Raw genomic sequence first — 26746 nt, forward strand, 5'->3', positions numbered from 1 at the left:
GAGTCCTGCAAATTCCCCTTTTCTTTTCCTTCCTTTGTTTTCCTAATACATTTCCCCAGTTAGTCTCTGAAACCTGTCGTACAGAATTTTGAGAGACTTCACAACCCAGTAATATCACCCTATTGCCTTGCAGCAAATTGGTTAGGAGAGCTTTCCAAGACACACCACATATTCCATTTCATATCCGTCAAAGCATGTGAGAGCAGGCAGGTCACCCTAAAATCATTATCCTTCTGTGGTGAATTGGGGTTCTGATGGCTTGCAATAAATGCCACTTGGAGGCAGTTGTTTTCTCTAAGTGTGTTAGCATGCTTGTGGTGCAGTGGGTTTTCTCTTTTCCTAGACTAATACTCGAGCAGGCTGGTTTTCCTGCTCCTGCGCTGCAAGCTTATAATCGTTCTGTCTGTCATTTGGGGCAGGATGGATGGCAAGCAGCTACCAGGCTTTGATCCTTGGCTGGCATATGCTGACCTCATGGAAAGGTCCATGTGCTTTATGAAGTGGCTGCAGTGGGGAAAAGGCTGTCTGTGTGTATGTGTGTGTTTGTACATGTATATGTGTTTGCGTGTATATATTTATATATATAACCGAAAAAAATGACAAGCCTATGAGAATATTTCACAGCTATCAGACAGGTTTCTGTCTTGAAGCTTGTTGGTTGCTTCAGTGGCGATCAGATGCTGTCACCCTTAGCCTGGGGAAGTACCACTGACCTTGAGATTCACAAGAAGCGATCCCTTCTTGAGTTGTTCTTTCACCTATAAATAAATACATCACTGTGATTGGTACCTGGCAAGAGCCTGTTCCCATGAGCATCTGTGAGAGCCTAGGTCTTACATGACTAAGGATTAAATAGCACGAGTGTAAATCTTCAGCTTTCAGGATTTTCTTAACTGCCTCAGGTTAAAAAACAAATTTAGCTCTGAGCTAAATTAGTGGAGCTGTGTGCTTCCTTTGGAAACATCTGGCACTGGTCAGTGCTAGACAGGGTCTGGGTCTTGATGGACCACTGATATGATCTTGTATGGCAGTTCCTGTGTTCTTGTGTGAACCCCTGCCGTGCTTGCACAGCTTTAGGTGGAGCTACTCTAGCATACTTTAATCAGAGGCAAGAACTGCACTGAATGTGGCACAGTGAAGGACACTTCTGTGTAATCCATCATGCAGGAGATGATGCAAATGAGAGTGGATGTCGCCGTGCCCATGAAATGTGACAACCCTGAAGAATGAAGTAAGCAGTGCTCCTGAAGATCTTGATGGAAGACACACATAAACTGTGCAACTTCCAAATTAGCTACCTTAAAAGAGAGAAGGGTCAGGTGATCCTTGTCAGGATTTGGATCAGTGGCTTCATAGTGTATGTATAGACTTTAATATAAAGTCAGGGAGCTGATCAATGAGTTTGATCCAAGAAACAATGTTATCTTTTTCATCAGTAAACTCTAAGCTCAGTGGTGTGAAATAAAAGATATTGAAGGCTTCCACATCTCGTTTCTCCACCTCCCTTCTGTATCTCAGTTGCATAAACAAAATTACTTTGTGACTCCAGAAGACAATTTCATAAAATGCCAGTCATTGTCATTGAAAAAATCAACATAAAAAAGACCAGAGCATGAACAAAAGGGGAGGAAAACTTTTCAGATCAATTTCCTTCTGAAGGTAGGCTGGCAGAAGAACCTGAGTCATCAAGAATATTAAGTTTGAAACTTCAGAAGGAACATGTTAAAAGTAAAGCCCCAGCAATGAAAGGAGAAATAAAATGCTTTCCCTCTGAATTTGGCTAAGCTGTAGCTGCATAGAAGGGTTGCCATCTGTTGCTATGAGTTAGCCATTGCTCCCTGCTCTGTCCTGTGCTTCCTGAGCTGCTGTGATTGCCTGTAACATCTACACACAGTGCCAGGGAGTGCAATGTACGCCCACCGAAGAGCAGAGATTTCTCTAGTTGTGCTCACATCTGCTGTCTGACAGCTACCTTAATGAGTATGGTCTGGCTTATTACAGGGAGACTGTTTCGAATGAGTAATCCCATTAAAAACACAAATTTGATTGCGAAGGGACCAGATATAGTGAATAAAAGTTTGTTTGCTTTTAAATAATTTGATTGTTCTTGATAAGCAGTGCAGGTTGGGACAACATCTAAAAACATCTGAAGACCTTTCAGTTACTGTTAGTGCCTTTTAATAGCAATGCTGAACAGGGGATTGGATTTCAGTCTCACTCAGATCTTTGTAAAACAAAAACGTCTCTTTTGCCTGCAGTGAAGTGACTTTGGAGGCATACAGCTGAATGCCCAGTCTCATCTAATAAGTTATCCTGAGACTGCTGCAAGCCTAAAATGAAGGACATGGTGGGGGGAGGGGGTTTAGGTTTGGGGTTCTTTTTTGGATAACAGCCAGAAAGTAGGTTCTTGCCCACAATTTTGAAGATGTCTGCTCATAGATCTTTCTGCTTCAGGGGAGAGAACTCCCTTGCTCTGTGTGGTCCCCTCTGTGTGTGTTTGTGCTGGATCTCCTGCGATCTGTAACACAGAAATTGGAATACTCGATCACAACAGGCACTCACCTAGGCCAGAATCCTGGCTTCGCTGGTGCTGCATCACTTGCTCCAGGAGAAGGAAGAAAATTGCTCATAATAAATGACTACACAATAACTTGTCTTCAGGGGAATTTGTTGTTTACTAATTCCATCAATTAGTGTCGGGTTTATGCCTTGAAGCAGAAAGATTAATACCTCTTGTATAATATATCTTGTCTACTGCATCTGTTTCTGTTCTCATTCGCTATAGTAAGGCATAATCCTTTTGTTTTAAAATGGAAATTGGAAACAGTGAGAAATAAGAAAAGATCTGTCAAGAGATTTTTGTTCCTTCTTCCTGTTGGTTGTCATAGGGTACCCCTCTGTGCCATTGTGTGGTTTAGCCTCAGTTCTCCAGGTTTCAGCTGTTTATTTCCAAGATCTCGCTGCAGTCCCTAAATACCTTGCTACCTGCAGTCACGTTAGAGCTGGATAGGAAAGGGAGTATCACCTCAGTGTGCTCTGACACGCCTTGTCCCATACAGCCCCAGAAATCAGATTTGCTTTTTGCTGCTGTGTCACATTACAAGGTGATGCCTGCTGTGTTGCAGTCAGCTCACCTGTGATCTTTTTAACTTTCATTGCTTTCTTTGCTACTAAGTAACTATGCTTGGAACGTTTTTTGCTCAGGCTGCATGAACTGCTGTCCAATTAATATGATTTTATTTCTATATTTTTACCCTCTCTGGATCTTTTGCATTATTTTCTGGCTCTCGTTGTTACAATAATTCCTTGTTAATTGTTATCTGTAAATTTACATTGTCTACCACATTGTGAGTAGAAATTCTGGCCTTATATAGTAGTCAGAGAGAGGTTTAGCATGGACTTTAACAGAGCTGGAATTTCATTAATTCAGTGACACTGACCCCTGTTTCACACCACTCGAGAACTTCTCTGCAACTCATTATATCTCAGTTTTTAAAGGTTTATCTGCATGAGGTGGAGGGGTAGAGAGTCACTAGGACTGGCAGCACTGTGGGGTACCCAACTCAGATGTGTGTCTGGTCGCAAATTGGGACTGCAAAGTCAAGCACCCCTGCAACTGGCCCTTTCTTCTGCTCCTTACTCATCGGTGTCCTGTGTCGTAAATCCCCACATCAGGAACAGGCATCTCTCATCCACTTGACAATAAATCTTGTAAGTCTGGTGACAAAGATGCTGTTTACCAACTTGGGAAAAAAATACTAAGCTTTGCTATTTTTTTGCATGCCTGTTGTATGTTTATATCTGCCTCCTACATCACTTGCTGACTCTGCAGTTTGGAGTGCCTCCCGCCTTCGTGCTCTGCATTGTTTTTTATACTTGTGTTAATCAGATATAAAACGTTGTGGCGCAGAATCATGCCCTCCATCAAAGTCCTAAAATTTAACAGCTAACACAATTTTGTCACAGAGTAGTGACTAAACTTAATTTTACTAAAGAGACAATTTTAGGCTGCATGATTTATCAGTACCATATAATTTTAATGACCTTTTGGCTTTTTTTAACCACATGCATCAGCGCTCAGATTCTCGTAGATTTTAACTCATTTTTAACCTAAAATGCACTGTATGAATTTTTTTATCACAATCATGATATATTCCCTCCTATAATTTTTTTGACTACTGGTTTTGTAATTAGTCAATTACAAAAATAGTCAAAAAAAACTATGATAACTTGTATTTTTTTTCCTTCCTTCTTCATGTTTCAGTAGTCTTTTAGATGAAGTTAGGTTAACCAGATGATTTAGTGTATAGGTTGTCTTACCTGTGGCTTTCCAGACAAATATTGTAATTTTGAAAGATCTTTCTCATAAGACATTATGGGTTTTGAAATTTCTTAAATTAGTCTGTAGGGGAGTGTTCAAATATCCATTAATGGTAGATGACCATTAAGAACCACTGCCACACTGTGAGGTTTTTTTAATCTTCTTGTTGCTTATGATGAAAAAAAAATCAAAACACCACCAAAACATTGAAGTAAATGAGTCTGACAAAGAAGCAACATTTTAGTCAAAAACTGTCCAATGATTTATTCAGTTCAGTCTTGCAAGAGAGTGATCCCTGATCTTCTTTATCTGAATCCAGAGATCCCTACAGCATGTAGGAGGAGCTGGACAAGGTGCTTTATCTGCTAGTGTTTCATTTCTTTTGTGTAGTATTTGTTAGGCTACAATAACCAGTGTAATACATGATAGCTGTCCAGATTTTTATACTTTACATCTTATTTGAAAGGCAGCTATATCACAGCTGTTTGTTTCCAGTCCACGGCTTTTCAGAAACAATTGTTAAGTCATTTAGTAAACTCATCAGTTAATTTCCACAGATGCATATCATCTGGTATTACTGATTTGCATAGATCTAATTTTCCATGCCCGACCTTTTTTTTTTTTCTCTCTCAGATGTTATGAAAATCTCCCACAAGATTTGTAGCAGCAAGAGATACTTTTGAAAAGTGCCTTTGTCCCACTTTGAAGAAGGATTTCTCAAAAGTTTGTCTTTCATTTTCTGTAAGATTAATGGAATATTCAGGGAAAATTAAGGTGGAACAAAATAGGATATGCCTGTGGACATACCTTTACAATAGCCAGAATAGGTGCAATAAATTGGATAGCAAAACAGCTTCTGTCCTGATCTGGCCTCCTTGAAATTGTTATCTACGATTACACCTACTTTATTTTGTTCTTTCTTTTGGTAAAGTCAAAGACTTGCAGAAATAAACAGTATTTAATGCTGTGTCAAATAATACCACTAAGACCAATACAGGTGTAAATACAAGTATTTGTAAATGCAACAAGGGACTGAACCCTTAGCCACCGCAGAGGATGGGAGGTCCTGTGGGCCGATCTGGAGTTTAAGCGCAGATCACATCGAACACTTTTAATCTCCCACTTGCTGGTTTCTGGATCATGAATTTGTCCTCTGTGTTATTTAGGGAGGCAGTTGATGAGGCACATTCAGCTGTATTTGTCATACACCAGATGTCGGGATAGTTAAAGTTACTCATGCTTCCTCTGTTTTTAAGCTCCTCAGCAGTTGGGATAGTTTACACATGCACACACATGCACGTGCACACGCGCGCGCAAACACACACACACACACACACTTTCTCTGTCATTTAAAAACTACAGTGTATGCTATGTATCTTAAATACTTATGTGACTTCCCATAACACCTATTCTTAGTGACTGGCAGCAAGCGCACTGGACAATACCCCTGTTTTTAACTAAACAACTCTGGGTTATCACTAGATAACTGAGGCTTTGCTGGTGTGTTTTGCCCTCTGCACCCCTCTGCACTATTCCTTATCATCTCTTCGTCCTTTATTCCCCCCCACCAGTGACACCTGCTCCCTGCAGGCATATTTGCAATGGCCATTCTAGTAGATCTGAATGGTTTTTAAGTAAAATGGAGTATCAGTGGGTTTGGTGATGACTCTGAACTCAAACTGCACATCTCAGATACACTGTATACCACTTACGAGGTTTCAGACATGCTCATTAGTTCATTCTCTGCCTCTGTTCTTCAATTTTCTCTGTCCAGACAGTAAGTAATTCTCACATGTGATGCTTACAAAAGCCACTGTTCGTTTCTGTATGCTGCTGAACAACTGCTAAATGCAGCAGTGGCCACTTTTCAGCACTGGGTGAAATGAAGCCTCTGTGTAAGGTCTGCAGGGATCCTTCCGTGGAGGGTGCTCAGCCACCAATTTGCTGCCACCTAAACCTGCATTTTGACAAATGGCAAACAAGGAGGGTTTTTTTGTAAAAAATAACAATGTTTTAGGATTTGGGAAAAAAAAAAAACCCAGCCAAATAAATCAAACCCACCCATTCTTTGCTTGCACAATCTTTTTAAGAGAAGTATTTTTTTTTTATTTTTACATACCTGAATGTACCTTTTTTGCCTTTTTCAGCTCACTTAATATATCCATCTTTCTGTCCCCTTGTCAGGCCCCCTGTGGAAGACAGCCAAACCCTGCTGACACCGGTGGTGAGCTGTGGCCCACCAGGAGCCCTGCTAACCCGGCCCGTCATTTTAACCATGCACCACTGCGCAGAACCGAACACAGAGGACTGGCAGATCCAGCTGAAGCACCAGGCTGCCCAGGGGCCTTGGGAGGTGAGGCTCCAGAGCTCCAGCCTGTGTGCTGACTGCATGCAGGGCTCTCTGCTAGTCCTTCAGCTGCCTTTCTGGACCAGGATGCCTGTATTTTGGGTGTTCTATGTGAGATGCGTGGCTGCTACAGACAGGCAGGAGTGCCCTTCAACACCAGGTGTCTAAGGTGCCCGGAGCTCACAGAGAGATGCAGTCTTTGGGGCAGTTTGATGCCTCCTAGTTTCCGTGCTGTTTTCCATGAAATAGCTTTCATCGCAGCATTTTGGAACTTGGACTTTTGGTTGTGGCAGGATATTTTGATGAAGTCATGGGGACAGAAGGGAGAGGGCCGGGTGGCAGAAGGATCTTCCACTGTAACTGGAGCATAAAGTCATGCTTTCAGCAAGGCTGGGCCATCCTGCCAGAGTCCTCCTCTCCAGCCCTGTGCTCCCAGGTACCTGCTGCCACCAGCTTGGTCTCATAATTAATTTGGCAAGGACACTTTCTCCTACTGGTAGTTTAATAAGGTCAGAGTGGCTTTCGAAGGCAGTTGGGCTGACAGCAGCAAGAACGTTGTGTCCAGCATTGCCTTTGAAAGCCTCTTGCATTTGTTCCCCTGCCTGTGGCACTGGCCCTTCCTCACACTGGGAGGGAGCGTGCAGTGAACGTGGGTCTGTCTCGCCAACTAATCTGCACCCCACCGGCCTGACTCTTGGCACCACACATCTCTTATTTGTGTCTGTGTTACTGGCACCTTTTCATTTTCTCCACCGTCTTGCTCCTGGCCTTGACAGAGAGGTTGCTCTGCCAGCCGTGCACACGCTCTGGTGCCAGCACAGCCTCTGCAGTATCCACAGGGTCCCCAGCCATCGCACAATGATCTTCTTCCACCGCTCAGTTCTGGAGCAGCTTCTCCAAGCTGAGCCCACGCATGCACACACACACCTGCAACATCGCTTGGGGCCAGTGCCTCCTGCCAGAGCCAGGTGCTGACATGGCTGTAGCAGGAGTGCAGTCAGTGCTGCAGCACCTTGCCCTCCAGAAGGACCGTGCCACTTTGGCAAACGTGGCATGTGTGCTTTTCCTGAGACTAAGGGCCCCAGCCTAACGCTGAATTTCAGTTGAGCCCACGCTGCTCAGCTGCCAGATGTGTATGTTGTGCTGCAGACCTGCAAGCAGTGAGGATGAGACAGGTGAGTTGTGCCAAGCATCATGTGGTGTGTGGTGGCTTTGCAAGAGGTGGCCATCATCTGCTGCTACCTTTTCGCTTCTCTCTCTAAAAGCCATTCAAAGCACCTTGTGTTACATGCAGGATATTACAGGCAGGGTTGAATGGAGGAAATTAGCAAGGGAGTGTTTTCCTTACACACAGGTTGGGGAGGTTGTCTGCATTCAGGCTGTATGTAGTTTTTCTCTTCACCCTATAGTCTCATAGTGGAGGATTATTCTCATGAAGCAGCAGGTGATATTTCATATGGATGTGGCATTTGACCATTGTAGAGGTTACTTCCTTTCCTCGAGTTTTTATGACTCCTTATTGTCATGCTTAGGAAATGAAGGGCTGTTATTTATTCAAAACGCCTGTGACTTCTGATGTTAAATCATAACTGAATTATTAGTTCGCAGTACACTTTTCAATGAAGTATATATTCATTATTTGCTATTATTGATCTATCTATTTTTATATATATATATATATATATATATATGATATTTCATTTTAAAATATTTTCATTATTTGCCTAACTCTGCCCAGGGCTTTAAAAGCTGCTGCAAGGCCCAGAGGAAAGAATTACAAGTCTTAGGGGAGTGAGGACAGGAGGAAGTTTCTGCCACCATCATCACCACCAGCACCCCAGAGAAATCATCTTGTGCCTATGCAGGAGAAAAGCCAGGAGCAGGAATTGTAAATCTTGATTAATCTAAAGTGCAAGCAGCAAGGTCTCTGTGCATCATCCAGGCTTGAAAGAGGCATTGCTGTCTTAAAGGAGAGCAGCTCTGAGGGGCTGGGAGCTCTAACTTGGCCTCTTTCTCCCTCAGGATGTGGTGGTGGTCGGGGAGGAAAACTTCACCACTCCATGCTATATCCAGCTGGACCCAGAGGCCTGCCATATCCTGACAGAAACCCTCAGCACGTATGCCTTGGTGGGACAGTCAACCACCAAAGCAGCAGCCAAACGTCTCAAATTGGCCATCTTTGGACCGCTGTCCTGCTCTTCGCTGGAGTACAGCATCCGGGTCTACTGCCTTGATGACACACAGGATGCCCTTAAGGTGATTGCTGCTCTCTTGCTTGCTTTCCCTCTCCCTCTACAGCTGTCACGGAATTGCAGTCATAGCAGTGACTAGACCCTCTGCTCCATGTATTCCTGCTCCCTGGGTTATTCTTGCGATTAGAAGAGCTTGACAACAAGCTGCTGTTCTACAGTTTAAGCCACAGATGCTATGAATTGTCCTTTACATAGGGATCTCACATTATTTTCCACCTACCAGTCTTTTTTTCCTTTGTTTACCTGTATCATATCCTGAATCCTAAGATTTTTGCATTATTAAAAGGCCATAAGGTACACAGGGCTTCATTCGTTATTCATGTATTTTTAATGCTAAGTGCCAGCTCCCCAGAGATGGGGAAACATATAAATGCTTCTTTGTAAATAGTTGATAATGATAAAAGAAGCTTCTGGGCTGTTAATCACTGCCTGCTTTCATACTGCTTTATTACACCTCTTCGTGTGCAGCTTTTTGTGTTGGGAATTCACAACTGAAATAAACCAAAGCTGTTGCTATCTCGACTATATAACCTCACTCTCACTGTGTAATTCTGGCATGCTCATAAACACACACTCACTACATACAGATGAGCAGATAGATAACCATGCTTGCTATTTCTCTTTATAAATACCTGTATTTATACAGATTGTATCTATAATAGTTGCACTCGTGAAATATGTAGCTCCAACTGCACGTGTAAGGATGGAGGTTATTAAAAGGTGGGGTTTTTTTCTTTGGCCGTAGCCAGTGCAACTTCCCAAATGCCTCTTTGCAGCAAAACGAGTAAAAAGCCTGACTGTGCAGGGTCATCCTGGTGCTGCATGTGCTTTTGTTCCCTCAGCTCCATGTGGGAGTTACTGGGATTTAAACCCACATACACTGGCTGGGAGATGTTTGTTTTCCAGAGCAGTGACTTCCATCACTGCGAATGGCATGCTCTGTTTTGGTCCCCAGTACTATCTGGTGTCAAGGCTTGCCTGCCTTGGCTTTGCTGGCAGGGGGGTGCTTGGCTATATGTAAGAAAGGCAGTGAAGTATGAGGTGAAGTATAAGATAAGCAGGCATATCTTGATTTCAGCATGGTTTTGTCAGTGCAGGGCCTGGGAGCTCAGCCTCTGTTGATACGTTGGTGTCATCAGGCTTTTAGAAACAATCATTTTCCCCAGTCTGATTTCCCTTCTGTTTTTCCTCTTTAAAAATGTGAAAAGGATCTTTCATAGCGATCAGGCTTGAGAAGTCCTGACATTTTTATGCCTGTGCTGTGTAATACAATTTTCCACGGGTTCGTCAAGGCCTGAGGTAATAATCAGTGAGTCGGAGGGGCCTTGGACAGACCGCTAATGCAGTCAGAGCTGGGGGAATCCAATTAGGTGTTACTCAAGAGCTGTTGGTTTGTTTCTAATAGACTGTGGGGAGAGCTGTGAGGTAAAGTTAATCTGATTCAGTGTGATAGCAGAAGGGATCAGCAGAGGTGCTGAGCAACACGGAGGGACCATCTTTCACCTGAGAAGCTGCAGCCGGTGTTTGAGGGGGCGCAGGCCGGTCCCTGGGCTTCTGCTGCAGGTAGAACCCAAAGCGAGCTTGTAATTCGGTGAGGAAAGGTGAGGAAAAAATACCTACTGCTTTTTTTACAGCAAAGTATGTGCATTTTAATTTTCTTCTCTTCTGGCACATCTACCCCAAGGCTGGAAGGCCACCCAGGGGGTTTGAGACCCAGCTAGCTGGTGGTTTACAGGAGGACAAGCACAAGTATTTGTTGGCCATCAACTCATTGCACCTCTCTGGAAATGAAAGGTCTGGGGAGGGACATTTAAGAAAAACCAGAACCTAGTCAGCTAGCTGTAGCTGAAAGGGTTCAGCATGGACTGGTGTGTGTGAACCAGTGTGTACAGACCAGCCCTGTGCGACAGTGTTGTGTAGATTCAAACTATGACTATTTAGAAGGAGGGGAGAAAAAAAAAAAAAAGTGGGGTTGTTTGCCACGTGCTTTTACAACAGCTGGCACTGCAGCAGCCCCAGCTGTGCTGGGAAGAGGTCTTTGGCACTGCCATATTGCTGCAGGGAAGGCATTCACTGGGCAATTACCACTGGCTGTGTGAGGCAAAGCATGCAGACACAGCTGGACCAGCAGGTCTGGAGGTTTAAAGTAATTTGGAGAGGGAGGGAAAGTTGTAGGCAGCAAGGGAGGCACCAGCTGCAACCTCTCAGTCTTGGGGCTGGCTGCTCTGGGCAAGGCATGGCACGGAAAGGGAAGAGCAGCGTGAGAGTTCCCACATTGGGATGTCTGAGGTTTGGAAGAGCCTTTGTAGGGGATTATGTGTTTATTTTAATAGGCAACCAAATGTATTCTGTTATTATTTACAACTAGGAATGAGTGTGCCATATGCTGAATGTGTCCTAACAGCCACCAAAGGAAGATGAGCAGTTGCGGTATAAAACACACTGCAGTATTTATCCAGCGGGCTTCCCACTCTTGTCATGCAGAGTAAGCGCTTGCTGCTGAACTGCCAGCGCCTGCAGTACAGTAGGGAAGTGTAATGACTTGTCATCAGAAAGGGCTCGGTTATTGTGGGGGAGCGGCTTGGCGAGGTTCCCAGGAGCATAGTGGGCTCAGCACTGATCATTCCACAGGGTCCCAAGATACCCAGATGGGATGCTCACAAAAATGCTTTTTGGGTAAGGGTGAGGGTAGCTGTGACCTCGAGCACTTGCCTCTTCTTTTAAGGCTGATTTTTACACTTTGAAGGTGATACCCAAGCTAGTCTGCTGTAAAAAAAAAAAAAAAAAAAAAGAAAAAATAAGAAATAAAAAAAAAATAATATGATAACTATGAAGAAATCCAGTTGCTTTATTTTGTTTATTCACATATGGCTTTGAGATTGAGGTATGTGACCTGTGTGTGGCAGCATGGCGGAGGCTGAGCTGCTGGGCACATGGAAACAGCTGCCTCCCACACCAGGAGCTAGCAAATGTTTTCAGGCTGTGGGTGGCATGCCCCAAGCTGCCTCATGCTGTGCAGTAACTGTCCTCTAAATAGACAAAAACAAAAAAAGGCACAACAGACATGTGATCTTATCTTGGTTATTTAATGTATGTTTTTCCCTCTTAAGAAGAAAGGCAACAGCTTAGACTGAATGCCATTGCTTGCTTGTGCCCTATTAATGAGGAAGCCTGTTCCAAATACAGGCTGTGGCTGTCCCAGTGATGCTGACAATGGTATGATGCCTTATACAGCTCTCTCTCCTAGGAAGGGCATCAGGGCTAAGTCCCAGCTCACAGGGGTGGTGAGAAGCAATGGAGGGTGGTGGGATCCATCTCAGCATGAAGCAAGCAACGTGCAGCTCAGATTTCAACTCAGGAGAGCAGAGGTGCCAGTCAGGAGGATAAACACTGCTCTAAATAAACTGCCGTATGGCTAGAGCCAGCCTGCAGGTTTGAAGGGCTGTGCAAATCATGGCTCCAAATTAATTCTGAATTCATTAGCTGAGTGGCATGGGAAAAACACAGGCTGCTTGGTGTTCTCCAGTTGGAGCTTGTAGAGAGGCTACAGTGGCCAAGGGTGTTTACTAAAAGTGGGATATTGAAACTAGATACCCAGATCTGGTGGGTGGGATGGCGCAGCATCACGCAGCAGTGCTTTTCCCCACAGTAGTGCAGCTCCCTGAGCTGGCACTGCATGGGCAGGAGCACTCATTCGCCCCCGTGCCCCATGTGCCTGAGGGGTGATGTCTGCAATTAGCTCACACAGTGCCACAAGTAGTCTTCTGGCCCTTCCAGGGAGGTAATTTAGACGTAATGAAGATCTATAGTAATCAGATAATTACTATCGATTGCTCTTTAGACATCTTGACAAGGTAATTAGGGGGCACTGGAAAGGAGCTGGAACTGATTCATTGGCATATCCTTAATCTAAAAGGCTTCCTGATTTTGTTTCTTTTTCTCTAATGGCTGATAAACGAACATCAGTTGAGCTTCAAGATCTGCCAGGTGCTGGGACAGGGGCTTTTCTTGTATGCTAACTAGATCCTGAACGTGATCAAGAGTAGCTTGTTTAATGCTTAGCTAAAACAGAGGCTCCTTTAGTTGGCCTGGGGTAGCATCCTGGTTTCGTGTGCCCGCATACTCCTTGAGCACGGTCACTGTGTGTGATTGGCTTTGGCTGTGGGAGACTAGTTGGTTGGTTGGCTCTTGTAATTAAATATGACTGAGATTGGCTGCCTTGCTTTCTCATGGGGCTCATGTAGGTGCCTTTGTTCTTGCTTCTTCCATGTGGACTACAATTAGGCTGTTTGTAGGCAGCAGTCTGCTGTGATCTCATTAGTTACGGGCATGTATTTATTTTTAGCTGCAGAAAATGACCAGACTCTTGGCTTACTAACTCTTAATTAGGAGATCAATATTTCAGTAACCTGAACCTGTGTATTCATAGGTACAAAATGCTCCATCACAGTGTTTTGCATTGTTTTGATACCATCCTGCTTGACAGTCTCAGCATAGGCATCTGTTATCCCCTTTACCTCTCTGTCACAGAGCAGTTTGTCAGGAGGCACAAGCTGAAAGACCAGCAGTATGCACCAGTCCCATATCAGCAGGACCTATGCAAATAAGAGCTTCCAAAACCAAAATTGTTAAGCTATCATTAGATGTCCAGTTTGAAAGACTGATGCAAAGGCTTTGTATTCAATATAATAGCATGCAATTAAACTTTCTGCTTATAGGACATGTAAGATAAGTGTCTCCCAAAGGGGACACAGGTGCCTGCATCCCTGCTGGGCTGCTGCTGTATGAAGGGAGCAAGTAGGTTATACTCAGATCCACTAATGCAATTCCAGCTCACAGGGAAACACAACTCTGTGCAATGCCTGTGCAATATTTTTTTTCCTGTATTGCACAAGTTACAGTATCTACAGCAGTCAGTCCTGAGGAATCAGAGGACCAGTGTGCTGTTTTGATGAAACCTAATTGCTTCTTTTTCTCACAATACTGCAGGAGGTCCTCCAACTTGAGCGGCAGATGGGTGGGCAGCTTTTGGAGGAACCCAAAGCTTTGTATTTTAAGGGAAGTACTCACAATCTCCGCCTATCCATTCATGACATTGCCCACTCTCTCTGGAAGAGTAAACTTCTGGCTAAATACCAGGTGAGCATCACAAACCATTCACATTTGATCCTAGTAGTGAGGCTTAAAGGAATACAGTGACACACAGAGGTGTTTAAAAAAACACTAGGTGCCAGGCTGCAGTCTCATGGACTTTTTTTTCCCTGGACCACTTGCAGTGACAGTAGCATGGAGCCCATGGTCTCTAGTCACATAGCATCTGTGCCTTCGTCCCCCATCCCTCCCTGACTACACTTTTTTTGCTTTACTCCTGCAGGAGATTCCCTTTTACCACATCTGGAGTGGATGCCAGAGGAACCTGCACTGCACCTTCACACTGGAAAGGTTCAGCCTGAACACCCTGGAGCTAGTGTGCAAACTCTGTGTGCGTCAGGTTGAAGGAGAAGGGCAGATTTTCCAGCTCAACTGCTCCATCTCAGAGGTAAATGACATTGGTGCAGTTCTCTATCTGACTGCAGGAACATGGGAGGGCTTAGGAGGTATATCCTTTCCCATTGCTACCTGTTTAGTGCTTCCCATTTTCTTCCTGACTGCTGGGATGGACCTAAGTGATGGATTAAGTCATTGCTTTGTATCTCCTGTTGCATTTTCTCTTAGCTTCTCTCATCTGCAAGGGAGCCTTCCTCCTTCAAGGGAGGGAGGAGGACATCTGTGGTCTCCCTGCCAGTGCTGTCTTTCTCTGTGTGGAGGAGCTGTTTGCCTACCCCACTCCCTAATGCACCTTGCAAAGCACCACATGGTCCTGTTTCCTGGCAGTCCACAAGACCATCATGCCTGGCATGTCCCTGAACAGAGAGAAAGGAGACTAGGAAAATCTCATTGCCATATGTTTGCATGAGTCACTCCCCTCTGACCCCACGTAATTGCTGTGCAATAGGGAATATTGGATGGTCTAGTTGCAAAAGACTTTTCTCATATTTTGGTACTGCTACAAAACCTATCATCTTTGACAATTTTCTTTTGATGGATGACATTTTCTAGTAGAAAAATGATCATAAGTTTGGGAACATCTTTGTTGATGCTATGTAGCACCTGAAGAATTTTTGCTCCTGGGGGCAGTCAAGCTTAGGGCTGAGACCAAGCAACACATTCAGGTGTGAAGTGGCATTGACTTCAGTGAACACGCTGATGGGTTTTATGCCTGGTACCTCGGTGACTATGAAAAGCAGGCTCTCAGGCAGCAGTTGCTGCTGGCTGACTCGAGGAAGGACTGGGAGACCACAGGCAAAAGTTTCTGGTGTTGTAGGGCCCTGATGGTGTGCGCCATTACCCATAACATCTGTTTGGTTAGTGGGTGTTAATTTACAGATTCAGCTGGGGACTACACAGCATCAAAGACAGATGGTAAAACAAGTATCATAAACAATTATTGTAATAAGTGCTGCATTGAGGTAATCTCTAATTTAACCTCGCAAAGAAGAGAAAGAACTGAGAGTAACTTTAATGAAATGCAAGTATACACTATAATCATCTTCAGCTGGTTGTGTGTAATAGGGCCTGGTAATAGATTCAGAGGGAACAGGATAATATTCTTGTCTTGTGCTGTGATCCCATCCATCAGGGATGAATAGAGGGAGTGAATAATACCACCATTATCAAGGCTGCCTCCTGCAAAATTGCTCCTCGTGATGTTCCCGAGCCCCAGCGAGGGGCAGGAGGACCTTGGGCTGCTAAAGGCTGGCATACAGGATTGTGTCAACTAGAAAAAAAAATACTAAAATTCAGACAATTTGATGAAAAAAGTCACCTGGAAGTGTGATAACAGAAACCTGGAAACCAATGTGTATGACTTTAGAGGTGTGATAAAGACACCAGACCAGGTATCAGGAAACCTTAGCTGTGGTTCCTCACACTTTCTCCTGTGATTAGGCTAGTGGTATCCAGCTAGTGATTAGGCATTGCTGGACTGTGCTGGTGCCTTTCTTCATTGCTGGCTATTTGTCTCTGCCTCTGTCACTCTGCGGTAAAAATATACTAAAAGAGCTTCCTGCATCCTCCCTTTATGGGCTTTCTTTTTTGTCCCCTGTAAAGGATGTAAAACTTCTGCAGATTAAACTGTCTTATTCTGGCTTTGCACAGTGTCTTCCACTGGGACTTCAAAAATACAATGCACTGAGTGCCAAAACATGCACATTTGCGAGGCAAGAGGAAGACTGCAATAAAGGTCACCCACTGTTTTTGAAGCCCCTTTTATGCTGTTGGTAGTCACCCAAAAGAGTCTAGGGCACTGCCATGGATTCTCGGGCTCCTTCTGCAGCAATCCTGATGCACCTGGGGCAGCAGGCCATCTCAAAATCCAGGGCAGTGCTGCCTCAGTGTGTCACTTGTGTCCCTTGTGTGTCCCTTGTGTCCCTTGGCCCAGAATAAAAGGGAAGGTTGTCTGTCTCTGATACCACCGGTCAGCACCCTACAGCCGCTACTGACCTGCCAGTGCAGGTAAGCATGCAGGCAGCAGCAGTGGCATGCCAGTAATTGTGCTGGCTCCTGGGCAGCCCCCACTGCCAGGCAGTTAGAGGACAGTAGCTCATTGCCTGAGTCGGTGGGGTTGGGGCAGCTGGTTTGTGATGCAGGGCCTTGGTGCCCAGATAGAGATTCCACATTCAGCATTGCTTTAGGCATGCTAAGTGAGGACATTACAGCGTGGCGTAAACCTTCGTTGATTAGAAATGTCATAGATTCCCTAAAATGCCATTTCTAAAAAAAAAAAAGAAAAAGAAAAAAAAAAAAAGGCATATTTATAGAGTGGAAGAGAATTAATTGCTGTGGCTAAAAGATAGGAGGCAGAAGGGGTTGAATTCTGTTCATTGCTCACCCCTTTCCATCTCTGCACACATTTACATTCTTTTTGGGGAAACCAAAGCCTGCACATGACTAAGCATCTCCAGCAAGCATCCTGGGGGATCTGCAATAGCAGCTTGAGCCAGGCATTACCTGGTTTTGAGACGGTTTCAGGTTTTACAGGGCCTTCCCAACATCCAGCTTGACATGAAGCAACAAGACAGCTCACAGGGAAGAAAACAAATTGACATTTAATGACAAGTCTTTTGCACGGGTCTTTCTGACTGCTTAGGGCTGCAGTGGCTCCCCTGTTTCTGCCAGAAAAGGAGACCGATTTGAGAAATAGAGTGAGAGGTATGAAGGGAGACCCAGCTATGCTTGCTGCTTTTTCCATTGTGTGCTTTAGTAGCTGGAGATGAGAAGTGCTGCACGTCCCCGCTGCACAGTTGGGCAGTTAGTCAGTGTCGATGAGTTTTGGTGGGGCTTTCAGCTGCCCTGCAGGACCTCGGTGTTCCTAAGCAAACCAAATCATCCAAATTGACCAACTACCATTGTCCTACCAGCTACAAAGTCTGTAAGTGCTAAATCCTTCCAAGCCAAGGAAAAGACAAAATCCTTGCCCAGAAGAGCCAACCGCTTGTTATTCCCAGCGGTCCATGGTAACAGTGGTGCCATGGGGAGCCTTCCATCTGGGAGGACGGTGTCAGAGGGCATCAACACCATACCTGCAGGGGACGAGCTGGCTTTGGAGGTGACTTTCCCCTTGAAACCCTGCTGCCACACTGCCTTTGAGCACGGCGCTGGTCTTGGGGAGGGGGGCAACAGCTGCCCTCTGAGTGCGTATGCTCCACCTATCTCCAGCACAGTTAAAGCTGCATAAAAATTAGGGATCAGCTTGTGCCTGGGGCAGTATTAACTATCTCTCTGTGGTTTGCTGAGCATCAGTAGCTTTGGAGTGCACAGGTGCTGCCAGAGGGATGTCAGTGCTGGCTTGGTATGGGGTGGGGTGCTTGGGGGGCTGCTGGGAATGGGCTCCTGCCAGCCAAGCCAGGAAAGCCCAATTTTGCCCTAGTGGTAGCAGTTTGCTCTGGAATTTGTCAAAGTGCCTGATCTTCCATTATTTCCAGTAAGTGATTGATTAAGCTGGGCTCAATTTTGTCTAGCCATAGTAATCTTCACCCTCAAAAAAAAAAGGGGGGGGGGGGGGGGCGTGGGGGGGGAATAGCTCCTGTCTACCCAAAGTTGGTTGTAAATATTTCTCTTTTTCAACTGACTAACATAAATGCTTGATTAGCAGAGGGCTGCTCCCCTCAAAGCCAAGTAAAAGCACTGAGTCTCAGAGGGTACATTTCTAAAATCATCTCTGCACTCAGTAACAAAACTGCTGGATTTTTGTTTTGGTTTGGTTTTTTTCTTTGTTTGGTTTGTTTTGTTGGGTTTTTTTTCTTTCTTTCTTTCCAACTTTAGGAACCTACTGGCATTGATTATCTTCCCATGGACTCATCAGGCACCATCACCACCATAGTAGGGCCGAGTGCTTTCAGCATCCCCCTCCCGATAAGACAGAAGCTGTGCAGCAGCCTGGATGCACCCCAGACCAGAGGCCATGACTGGCGGATGCTGGCTCACAAGCTGAAACTGGACAGGTGAGAGGGGCTGCCTACATGTGGCTGGGTGGCAAAACCCTACAGGAGGTACATGCAAAAGGGTCCTGGTGAAAGTCCCACTGAGGTAACTGAAAGCAGATGTACAGACTGGTCAGACTGACTGCACAGGGATGGTCACCTTGACAGCACCAGCAACAGGGATGGGTTGCAATCCTGTGAACTCAGGTAGCTCTCATGCAGCTCAAAAAACAAGTTCCCTTTTGTCTTGTTGCAGGTACCTAAACTATTTTGCTACAAAATCAAGTCCCACTGGGGTGATCCTGGATCTCTGGGAAGCCCAGAATTTCCCTGATGGCAACCTGAGCATGCTGGCAGCAGTTCTTGAAGAAATGGGAAGACACGAAACCATTGTTTCTTTGGCAGCAGAAGGAAATTACTGATGCAGCCTTGGCATGAACAGGAAGGACAGACGCAGGGAGCGGTAATGCCCTGTTATTACAAACGAGAATTGAAATGAAAACCCAGACCAATGAGTTACACAAGAGACATTTCAGAAAAGAAAGCAAGCAAGCAAACAAACAAAAAAAAACCCAGCCCTGACCTTCACACGTGCTCTCCTTGTACATTGTCACAGGATCTAAACGAAATCATGCAAAGTTGTACCTTGAAAATATAAATCAACCTAATGTTCCTCTCGGCTTGGCTGTACACTGCTTGGTACAGGATTTTACAGTTTCCTAGGAAACGCTTTTTATTGCTATCCAGATATATGGATAAACTTTCTTAACAATCCCAGTTTCTATGGATGTTGTTTACATCAAATTCTGGACAGGGGTAAGGAGACTGTCCATGGCTTTTTATATTTTTTGTTTAAAGCCATTCAAGACAAGGCTATGGACAGTTGGTTGTGGCTATTTCAGCTTATTGGTTTCTGGTGAATTCAGATTTTGGCTACAATTCTGCACATCAATTGTCTCACAATGATCCTCCTGTCATTGTTCTGTTTCCTAGACCTACTTGTAAAAAAACCCAAAACAACAAGAAAATCAGAGTTTAAGAGCTGTGCATCTGGAAAGCAGGTACTGTGGGTGCTAAGCAGGAACACATGTAACATCCCCTTCCATCCTTGAGGCAGTCCCACTGAACCTGTGTGAAGAACAGCTGTAGGACAGTGGGGAATGTAGGATCGGAATTAATTTTCAATTCACAATGTAACACACACTTTCCACCCCTTTGCGATATGAGGGGGCTTGGACATGCAATTCAGAGTGATCAGGGGGGAAAAGAAACCCAGAAAAAAAAAAAAGGAGAAATAATTATTTACCAATTAGTATCTAGTGCAAGGATTATAATGATGATGATTATTATTATTACCATTACTTTATTTCTAATTTTGTCAGCAGCAGAATGAATCATTCCTGTTTTTATGGAAACTGTTGTCCCCTTCCTGAAGGTCTTCTCAGAGTGTCCTTCTTATGCTGTCTGTCCTTCCCTTCTCCAGCCATCATACTGCTCCTCCGAAGTCCTCTGCTAGCCCACACGGGTTGCTCACCTCATGCTAGCATTGCTGTGCTTCATGCCCAATGAAAAGGTGGTATTGACTGGTGACACTCTCCTGAAGTAACAGATCTGCACTCGCAAGGGATCCAACCAGCACCCCTCCCTGGAATGTTTTGCATCACCTTGGTGCCTCCAGGTTGCTGCAGGAAGCAATCCTGTCCTGAGGTGGCTGTGAACCAGTGACAGCCTCCCAGTCCAAATATACGTAGACCACTGGTTCAGGAGCATGGGTGCAAGCATGTGGAGGCACTGACACTGACCACCTGATTTGTGCATCCAAGGTGGGCCTCCATATATCTTGCTTTGCTTTGAAGCAGTCTGAGAGCCAGCAGCTCCCGTTAGCTTCCCACAGAGCTGCAGGTGCTCATTCTTACTGAATGAAACCCACCACCCGCCATAATGTTTGTGGTGGTCAGTGCTACTGGGAGTCATTTCTGGGTGAGAGGCACTCGGTGGATCTCCACAGATATTCCCAAGCTGCTGCAGCCAGGGAAGCTTCTGCCACATGGGCCAGTGTAGGGCAATGGAGCGGTGAAGTTGAAATCTTGTGTACTGCAGTTTGCTGCCTTCGCTGCACTCCCTTTGCCACCGGGGCAGGGTGGTGCGGGTCCTCACTGGCTGGCCAGGGGCACGTTTGTCCCTCTCAGCCACATCCCTCTTGGCTGCCACAAACAGGTGAAGTGGGAACTTGGCAAAAGCAGCAAACATTTGCTCATTGGTCAATGCAAACAAACTGTGTTTTCTGTTCAGTGAAAGAGTGACTCTTTGGTACATGACAGCACATAGGATCTCAGCAGTTTGACTGCCAGGCTTGTCTGTCCTCTATTTCTGGTGCAAAGAAGGCTTTCTTCCCCAGCCTGTCCACTCCAGGTTTCCGGCCAGGCCCTGGTTATTGCTGTTGTGCACACATGCATGCCCCCACCCACACACATATTCCCACTCCATGTGCTTCTCAAGACTGGAGTTGGCTTGTTTTCTTTTGTGTTTTTGGTTTTGTTTTTCCCCCAAGGCTTTCCAGATTGTGCCTTTAAAGGTAACTTTGAAAATGTCATTGGTCAAAATGAAAGGAAAATTTCATCTGACCTTTTTCCCATTTGACATTTCCATAGGCTTGGGACTTTTTCTTTTTAATTTCTCAGCTCCCTGACACCAGCAGGGTTTTGACTGACTGCCAGGCAGTGATCATAAAGCCTCGCTTCCTCATAACAGGTAACTCAGCAGTTTGCAAACCAGCATTTCAGTCAAAACCAGAGACCGGAGGACATATATTTTAACTTTCAACATCTGTCTACATTTTGACTGCGTAAGCCCCACCGTCTCTTTATGTGGAGATGCCATGGGCATCCTTTTAACAAATAATCATCTTCTTTTCACATTGGGCATCTGATGCAACACATTGCAATGCTAATGGAAATCTTGCTTTTAACTTCAGGAGGCTTTGACTGGGGCTTCCAGCTCTGCCCTTACCCTACATTTTTTACTCATCTCGGAGCATTAAAATGGCTCTTAAAAGGTAGGTCTCAGCTTTTCTCCTTTCTGTGCCATCTTTAGGCATAATCAGTTGTATTTAGTTCATGCTCCTTCAACCCTCCTGTGCATCCTTCCTGCGTGACTCCTTTTCCAAGGTGGGTGGGTACATGAGCTGAACTGTCCCTTGGCCCCTTCCCTTTTCCAGCTCAGTTTTTGTTAGCTGATGCCCAGGCTCACTGGTGCGCCCGTCTCTCAGCTGTTGCTAGGTGGGCAGCCTGTGCACCCTTCTCACCAGCGCCTTACCAGAAAGTGTCTCATAGTTAGTTATCTGTATCGCTATGAGTCAGTGCTCCTTTTGTCAGCTCTCTGACCTCCCCCCCACCCAATGCCTCCTTCAGAAAAAAAAAAAAAAAGAACAACTTTCTTAAAGTATTCTGGGGCATTTTCCTTTTACAGTGTTACTGTAAAGGGGATTTATTGAGAGAAAAAGACATGCACTGATTAAGAGGAGCATCCACAGAGGTGGATAGAAGTCAGGAACATCACTGCCAGCTAAGGCAGCGGTATCACCATTGCTGGGAGGTGGAGCTGCTGGTTTTTCCATCCTGACTACTCAGAAAGCTTCCCTTGCCCGCTGCAATCATGGGCAGGATGGTTTCTCCAGCCCCTGCTCCATCAGCCTTTGCAGGGTCCCAGCACAGCACCATGCCATGTGCCTCAGCCCTGACAGGTCAGGGAGAAGCAGGGGTTGCCAGAGACAGGGAAGTTTCCTCCACAAAGCCACACCTCATCCCAGCAGCTCTACGCTCATGCTTTGTCACTGCTGCTAACAGCAGCTCCCACCTCAGCTGACACTTCCCCTGCCTTAATTTTGCTGTTTCTTTCTTTTTCTCTGCGGGGGTACAGCAGTGGCAGGGTGTGCGGTTGGGGAGAGGGCTCTGGCACGGGCCGGTGGTATGCATCCTTCAGCATCCCCATCCTGCTGTCCCAAGGAGGGAGGATGGGAAACAAGGGTGGCCAGATCCACTTGGGGTATTAGTTTTGGTGGGAGAAAAACCAGCATCGGGCCTTCCATCAGGATTGTGTGGACACAGTGCCATCTCGTGGGGCTGAGCCTGGCTCCAACATGCTGCCACGGTGAGCAACATGGCTCGGGAAGAGGCTTTCCTGTGGGGCAGCTCTTGAACGTGGCAAATAAGTTTGACAGACAGAACCGCCTCGAAAGTTATTGTAACATTTTATGGCAGGTAAGCACATCTGCTTTTGAAAAACAAAAGGCTGCAGGTTTCTTATCCTCCAGTTATTACTACTTTTTTTTTTAAATGCTTTTCCTTTTAGTTGTCCACCTTCAGCTATGTACTGTAGCGGTTTTACTGCTCTTCACACCGTCTCTTCATTACATATTGTTTGCTGGCGCTATAAATATTATCTATATTATATAAATATATATATCTACTGACTTCAAGGAAAACCTTTAATTTCTGAGTAAGAAACACTATCAGAGGCAGTCCTTTTCATCCAATTTTTTTCTTCAGTTCTTCTTGTGTTGTGTTCTTGTAAAGGTGGCTGTCAGTGTATAGGGTACTTTGGGGGTTTGGTTGGTTTTTTTCCCAAATTTTCTGATCACAGATGATCCACTGTATCTTTCTAAACAGTGCAAGACCTAAGTGCTGTTCTACTGAATCTTGAAAGTTTTGAGGCAGTGAGGGTCTCTTCAGCCAAGATTTGCTTCCATAGGAGACTGAGACTCTTTTTTTCCATGTCACTGGCAGAAATGCAGACACTCATGAGACATGTTGGGAGTCTCGGATGCCCACAGAGCAAAACATGTCTCTTCCTTGGGTTTCTTGCAATTTCTGTTGCTTACATATAGAATAAATGTATTTACATGCTGTAAGCCCGTCATTGTGGACAGTGTCCTAATGTCTTGTATCGCTACCTACAGTAGTTTCTTTTTGGTTCCTTTTCTTCTTGTTTTGGGGGGTGGGGGTATGGGGAAGGGAGGGGTGGGGGGACCTTAGACCATTGTATGCTCTAGCCAAGTAGTTACCACAGCTCTGAAGTTAATTTTTAACAAGATGATACTGTTGAGGTGGTTTGGGTTTTGTTGGTTTTGTTTTTGTTTTTGTTTTTTTTTAATCTCGTGTCCAGGGCACTTTGTAAACTATCTTACTGAGTGTTCAAAAGTCTTTTCAGGTATTACTCTGGCTCTTCTCTGGCCATGAAGTAACTAATTGTTTGCAGGCTGGCTTGCTTAATATCAAGCAGTGCAAAGATGCAAGTGGTTTGTGAATGGAAACCAAACCTTTGGCCCTTCTTCCACAAGGACTCCAATGAGGTATTGACTTTGGGGTCACCACTGCAATCTGTTCCTAGCTTGTGTGTGAAACCTTGAGTTCATAACATGAGCCGCACTGCAGATTTTTAAATGCTGAAGCATGTATCTCAGACATCCTTTGAAGTGGGAAATTAACAGAAATGCAAAGTGTGTGTGTGTGTGTGTTTGTGTATACATACAGACAGAGAGAAGAAAATAAAGCACACCTACTGCTGGAGTCTTTTAACTCTGATGTTAGTTGTGGTTGTCCTCTTAGGACCAATTTTTGCTTGGGAAGGCGAAGGTCAAAATCCAGGGCTGTAGCATCACCACAAGGTCAAACAGGCAGTACATCGAGTGCCAACAGAGTAGAAATTGGCAAGGAACTAGAGTTGGACGTGAACCAAAGCCACAGAAATGAGCCCTCAAGTTTGGTAGGTCAAGCGCCTTGCTTGAAATAGGAGTATTTAGTTTATTTACTTACTTGTCCTTTAAGCTTGACACCTGCTTCCTGAAATCTGAAAATCCCTTTATCTGAAAGTCCTTTGATAAGCTCTGCCTGTACAAAAAAGCAATGATAATCCAGGGTTCTCACAAACGGCTGTTACTGAGTAAGTATTTCACATTTTCTGTGATGCTAGTTAAATGTATTTAATAGTGGTTCAGTCTACTTGACTGCTTACGAAGAGATTAATTGCTATGTGTGCTGTATCCTGGGCCTGCCCTTTTCTCCCAAAGCATCCCGTGCCATGGCATGTGAGTAACTTCTGGGTGCCTGTGAAGAAGTGGGATGTAATCAGGCAGGGCCATCCCGCAGTGGTGAGGTGGCTCTCCAAGTACTGGCACTCTGGCCTGCAGCTGGTGGGACAATAGTCCCTAGACAAGAAAAGCTTGTGTGGCCCCGAGAGCTTCTTTGGCTGCTGCCAGCTGGCTTTTGCTACAGCTTGCCAGTAAATTTGGGAGCTTAAACAATACTAATAAAAAGTAAAATCAGTCTGGAAAGTAAATAAAATAAAGCAGAAGGAGAAGCAAAACACTCTTCTCCCATAGATCTCGCAAGGCACCTTGCAAAAACACCTCCCAAGCCATGAGCCAACAACCTACTTTGAAGCAGGGTGCATAACACAGCTGAGACAGAGAAGTTATGGCATTACTTGGCATTACCGTTTTGGCGCATCTGTGTGGTAGACTTTTTTGCTAACACATTCTGTCTGTTAAAGAGGGGGGGGGGGGGGGGGGGCGGGAATTTAAGGTGGTACCTTTGGTACTTCCCCAAAGCAAAGAAGGAGGGCCCATAGGAGATGAAACATCTGTGACCCAGGCCAAGAGGGTGTATTGTGTTCCTCCCTCCTCTTCCCATGTCTCAGCTCTATCAGGGTTCATGGGATTTATTTTTCTTTGCTATTCAGATCTGGAGAACTATTTTGGTTTTGATTTCCCTATTGCTGTATCTTCTATGCAATTCCTTTTCTAAAGACTGACTTCCTACCAGAGAAGTGCTAGCCATTGCATTGTTTGTATTGCTGTACAGTGGAGGTGTGGTTTACTAGTTCTGAGTGTGCCTCTTACTCCCCTCCCTTTTTCTTCTTCCCTCTGTTTGTAAATGCCTGCATTTATTCTGTCAGCCTGACATGTACAAAGTGTAAGAAAGAATTTTTAAACAGGTAATAAATTATATTTATAAGCAACTGGAAAAAAAAAAGTACACCACTACCTTGTGTTCAATTGTTTAGTTCCTGGAAGCTTGGAAGGAAAGAGGAGCCTTTTATATAGTTTCTTTTTTTAAAAAAAAATCTAATCAAAAGAAATGTTTCTGCACTAAGAACTCCTCCCTTAGAAGATACCATTCATGACACCCACATGCCCATGCAGGCTGTTTTATAGTACTTCATAATCCTTGCGCTTCCCCATGGGGTTTTACCCCAGCGGTTTTCCTGGGATTTGTATTTTGTGGCTGCAGTGAAAAGTGGAGAGAAGCAACAGGCAGGCAGGAAAAAGCATCCTCAGCTGCTGAGCTCAGCTTCCCTCCCTGCATCCAGCCTTTTTGTTAGCCAGGGGAGCAGCCCACTGGGCTTTTTGCAAATGCCTGGGAGGCAAACTAAATGCTACTTGGGCAAGGTGACTTTGTCCAGCAGTACCTGCTTATGGCCACTTTAGCCGGGTGGATACAATGCCCAGACACTGAAGTTCACCCTTCTTCGCACCTGCTCTCCGCTGTCAGAGATGATGGTTGTTTCTTACCAGCCTTATTAGACCTGTTGTACTCAGTGTTAAATTTCTGGGGGTGCAAGAACCAATTCCCCAGTGCAGCCACACAGCTGCTTCTCCCAGCTGAGGTACGGGGTGGCAGTGGGTAAACAGTCATCTCTTTCAGCCAGCACCTTGTCAGTGGGTCAGCCCCAGGCTGAGGAGCAGCTCCTGTCTCTGATAGAGGCAGTTTGGGTGCCTGTGCACTGCCAGGGGACAGCACCATCCCATCCCCTGGGAGTGCAGGGCTGCCTGCCAGCCCTCAGGATCTCCTGCTTGCCCTGCTGAGGACCGCTCAGTCTTGCCACCTCGTACGCCAGACCGGCAGCTGCAAGACATTCTTGCCCAGCGGCTCCCCCTGCACGGGGCAAGTCAAGGTTAAGTCCAAGCTGAAGCACTCCATTAGTGTATGAAGCCAAACAGCATTTGGATGAAAGGCTGAGAATATGGCGACCAGTGCATTTGTTGGGTTTGCAAGACCCTGCAGGACAGCTGGAAATGGGCAGACCTTTAAAAACTCATCCTCTGGTGTAAGGTACCTTTATTTTCTTTTCCTCCCATTGCAATTTTTAATGCAAACTAGATGGCATGCAGAAGATAAGTGCTCAAGCTGTTCTCCCTGACCGTGGGACACCACCAGCCTCCTTAGCACTCCTCAGTGATGTGCGTCACTAACACAAGGCTCCTCCATTTCCCTGGCTTCTCTGCTAAAACTGGGATGTGGGTAAT

General features: G+C 45.2%; 1 protein-coding gene across 2 annotated transcripts in view; it reads left to right on the top strand.

The window, feature by feature from the left end:
• Window positions 1-23428, top strand: part of UNC5C (unc-5 netrin receptor C) — a 260978-nt gene extending 237550 nt beyond the window's left edge. For both annotated transcript variants that reach the window (XM_055796197.1, XM_055796196.1), the window contains 6 exons: window positions 6506-6674; window positions 8691-8924; window positions 13910-14059; window positions 14295-14459; window positions 18284-18462; window positions 18698-23428. In XM_055796197.1, coding sequence (XP_055652172.1) covers window positions 6506-6674; window positions 8691-8924; window positions 13910-14059; window positions 14295-14459; window positions 18284-18462; window positions 18698-18863 — 1063 coding nt within the window. In that variant the 3' untranslated portion in view covers window positions 18864-23428. The remainder of the gene's footprint in view (window positions 1-6505; window positions 6675-8690; window positions 8925-13909; window positions 14060-14294; window positions 14460-18283; window positions 18463-18697) is intronic.
• The last annotated feature ends 3318 nt before the right edge of the window (window positions 23429-26746 follow it).

This window comes from Falco peregrinus, chromosome 2, assembly GCF_023634155.1.
Source record: "Falco peregrinus isolate bFalPer1 chromosome 2, bFalPer1.pri, whole genome shotgun sequence".
Classification (NCBI taxonomy): domain Eukaryota; kingdom Metazoa; phylum Chordata; class Aves; order Falconiformes; family Falconidae; genus Falco; species Falco peregrinus.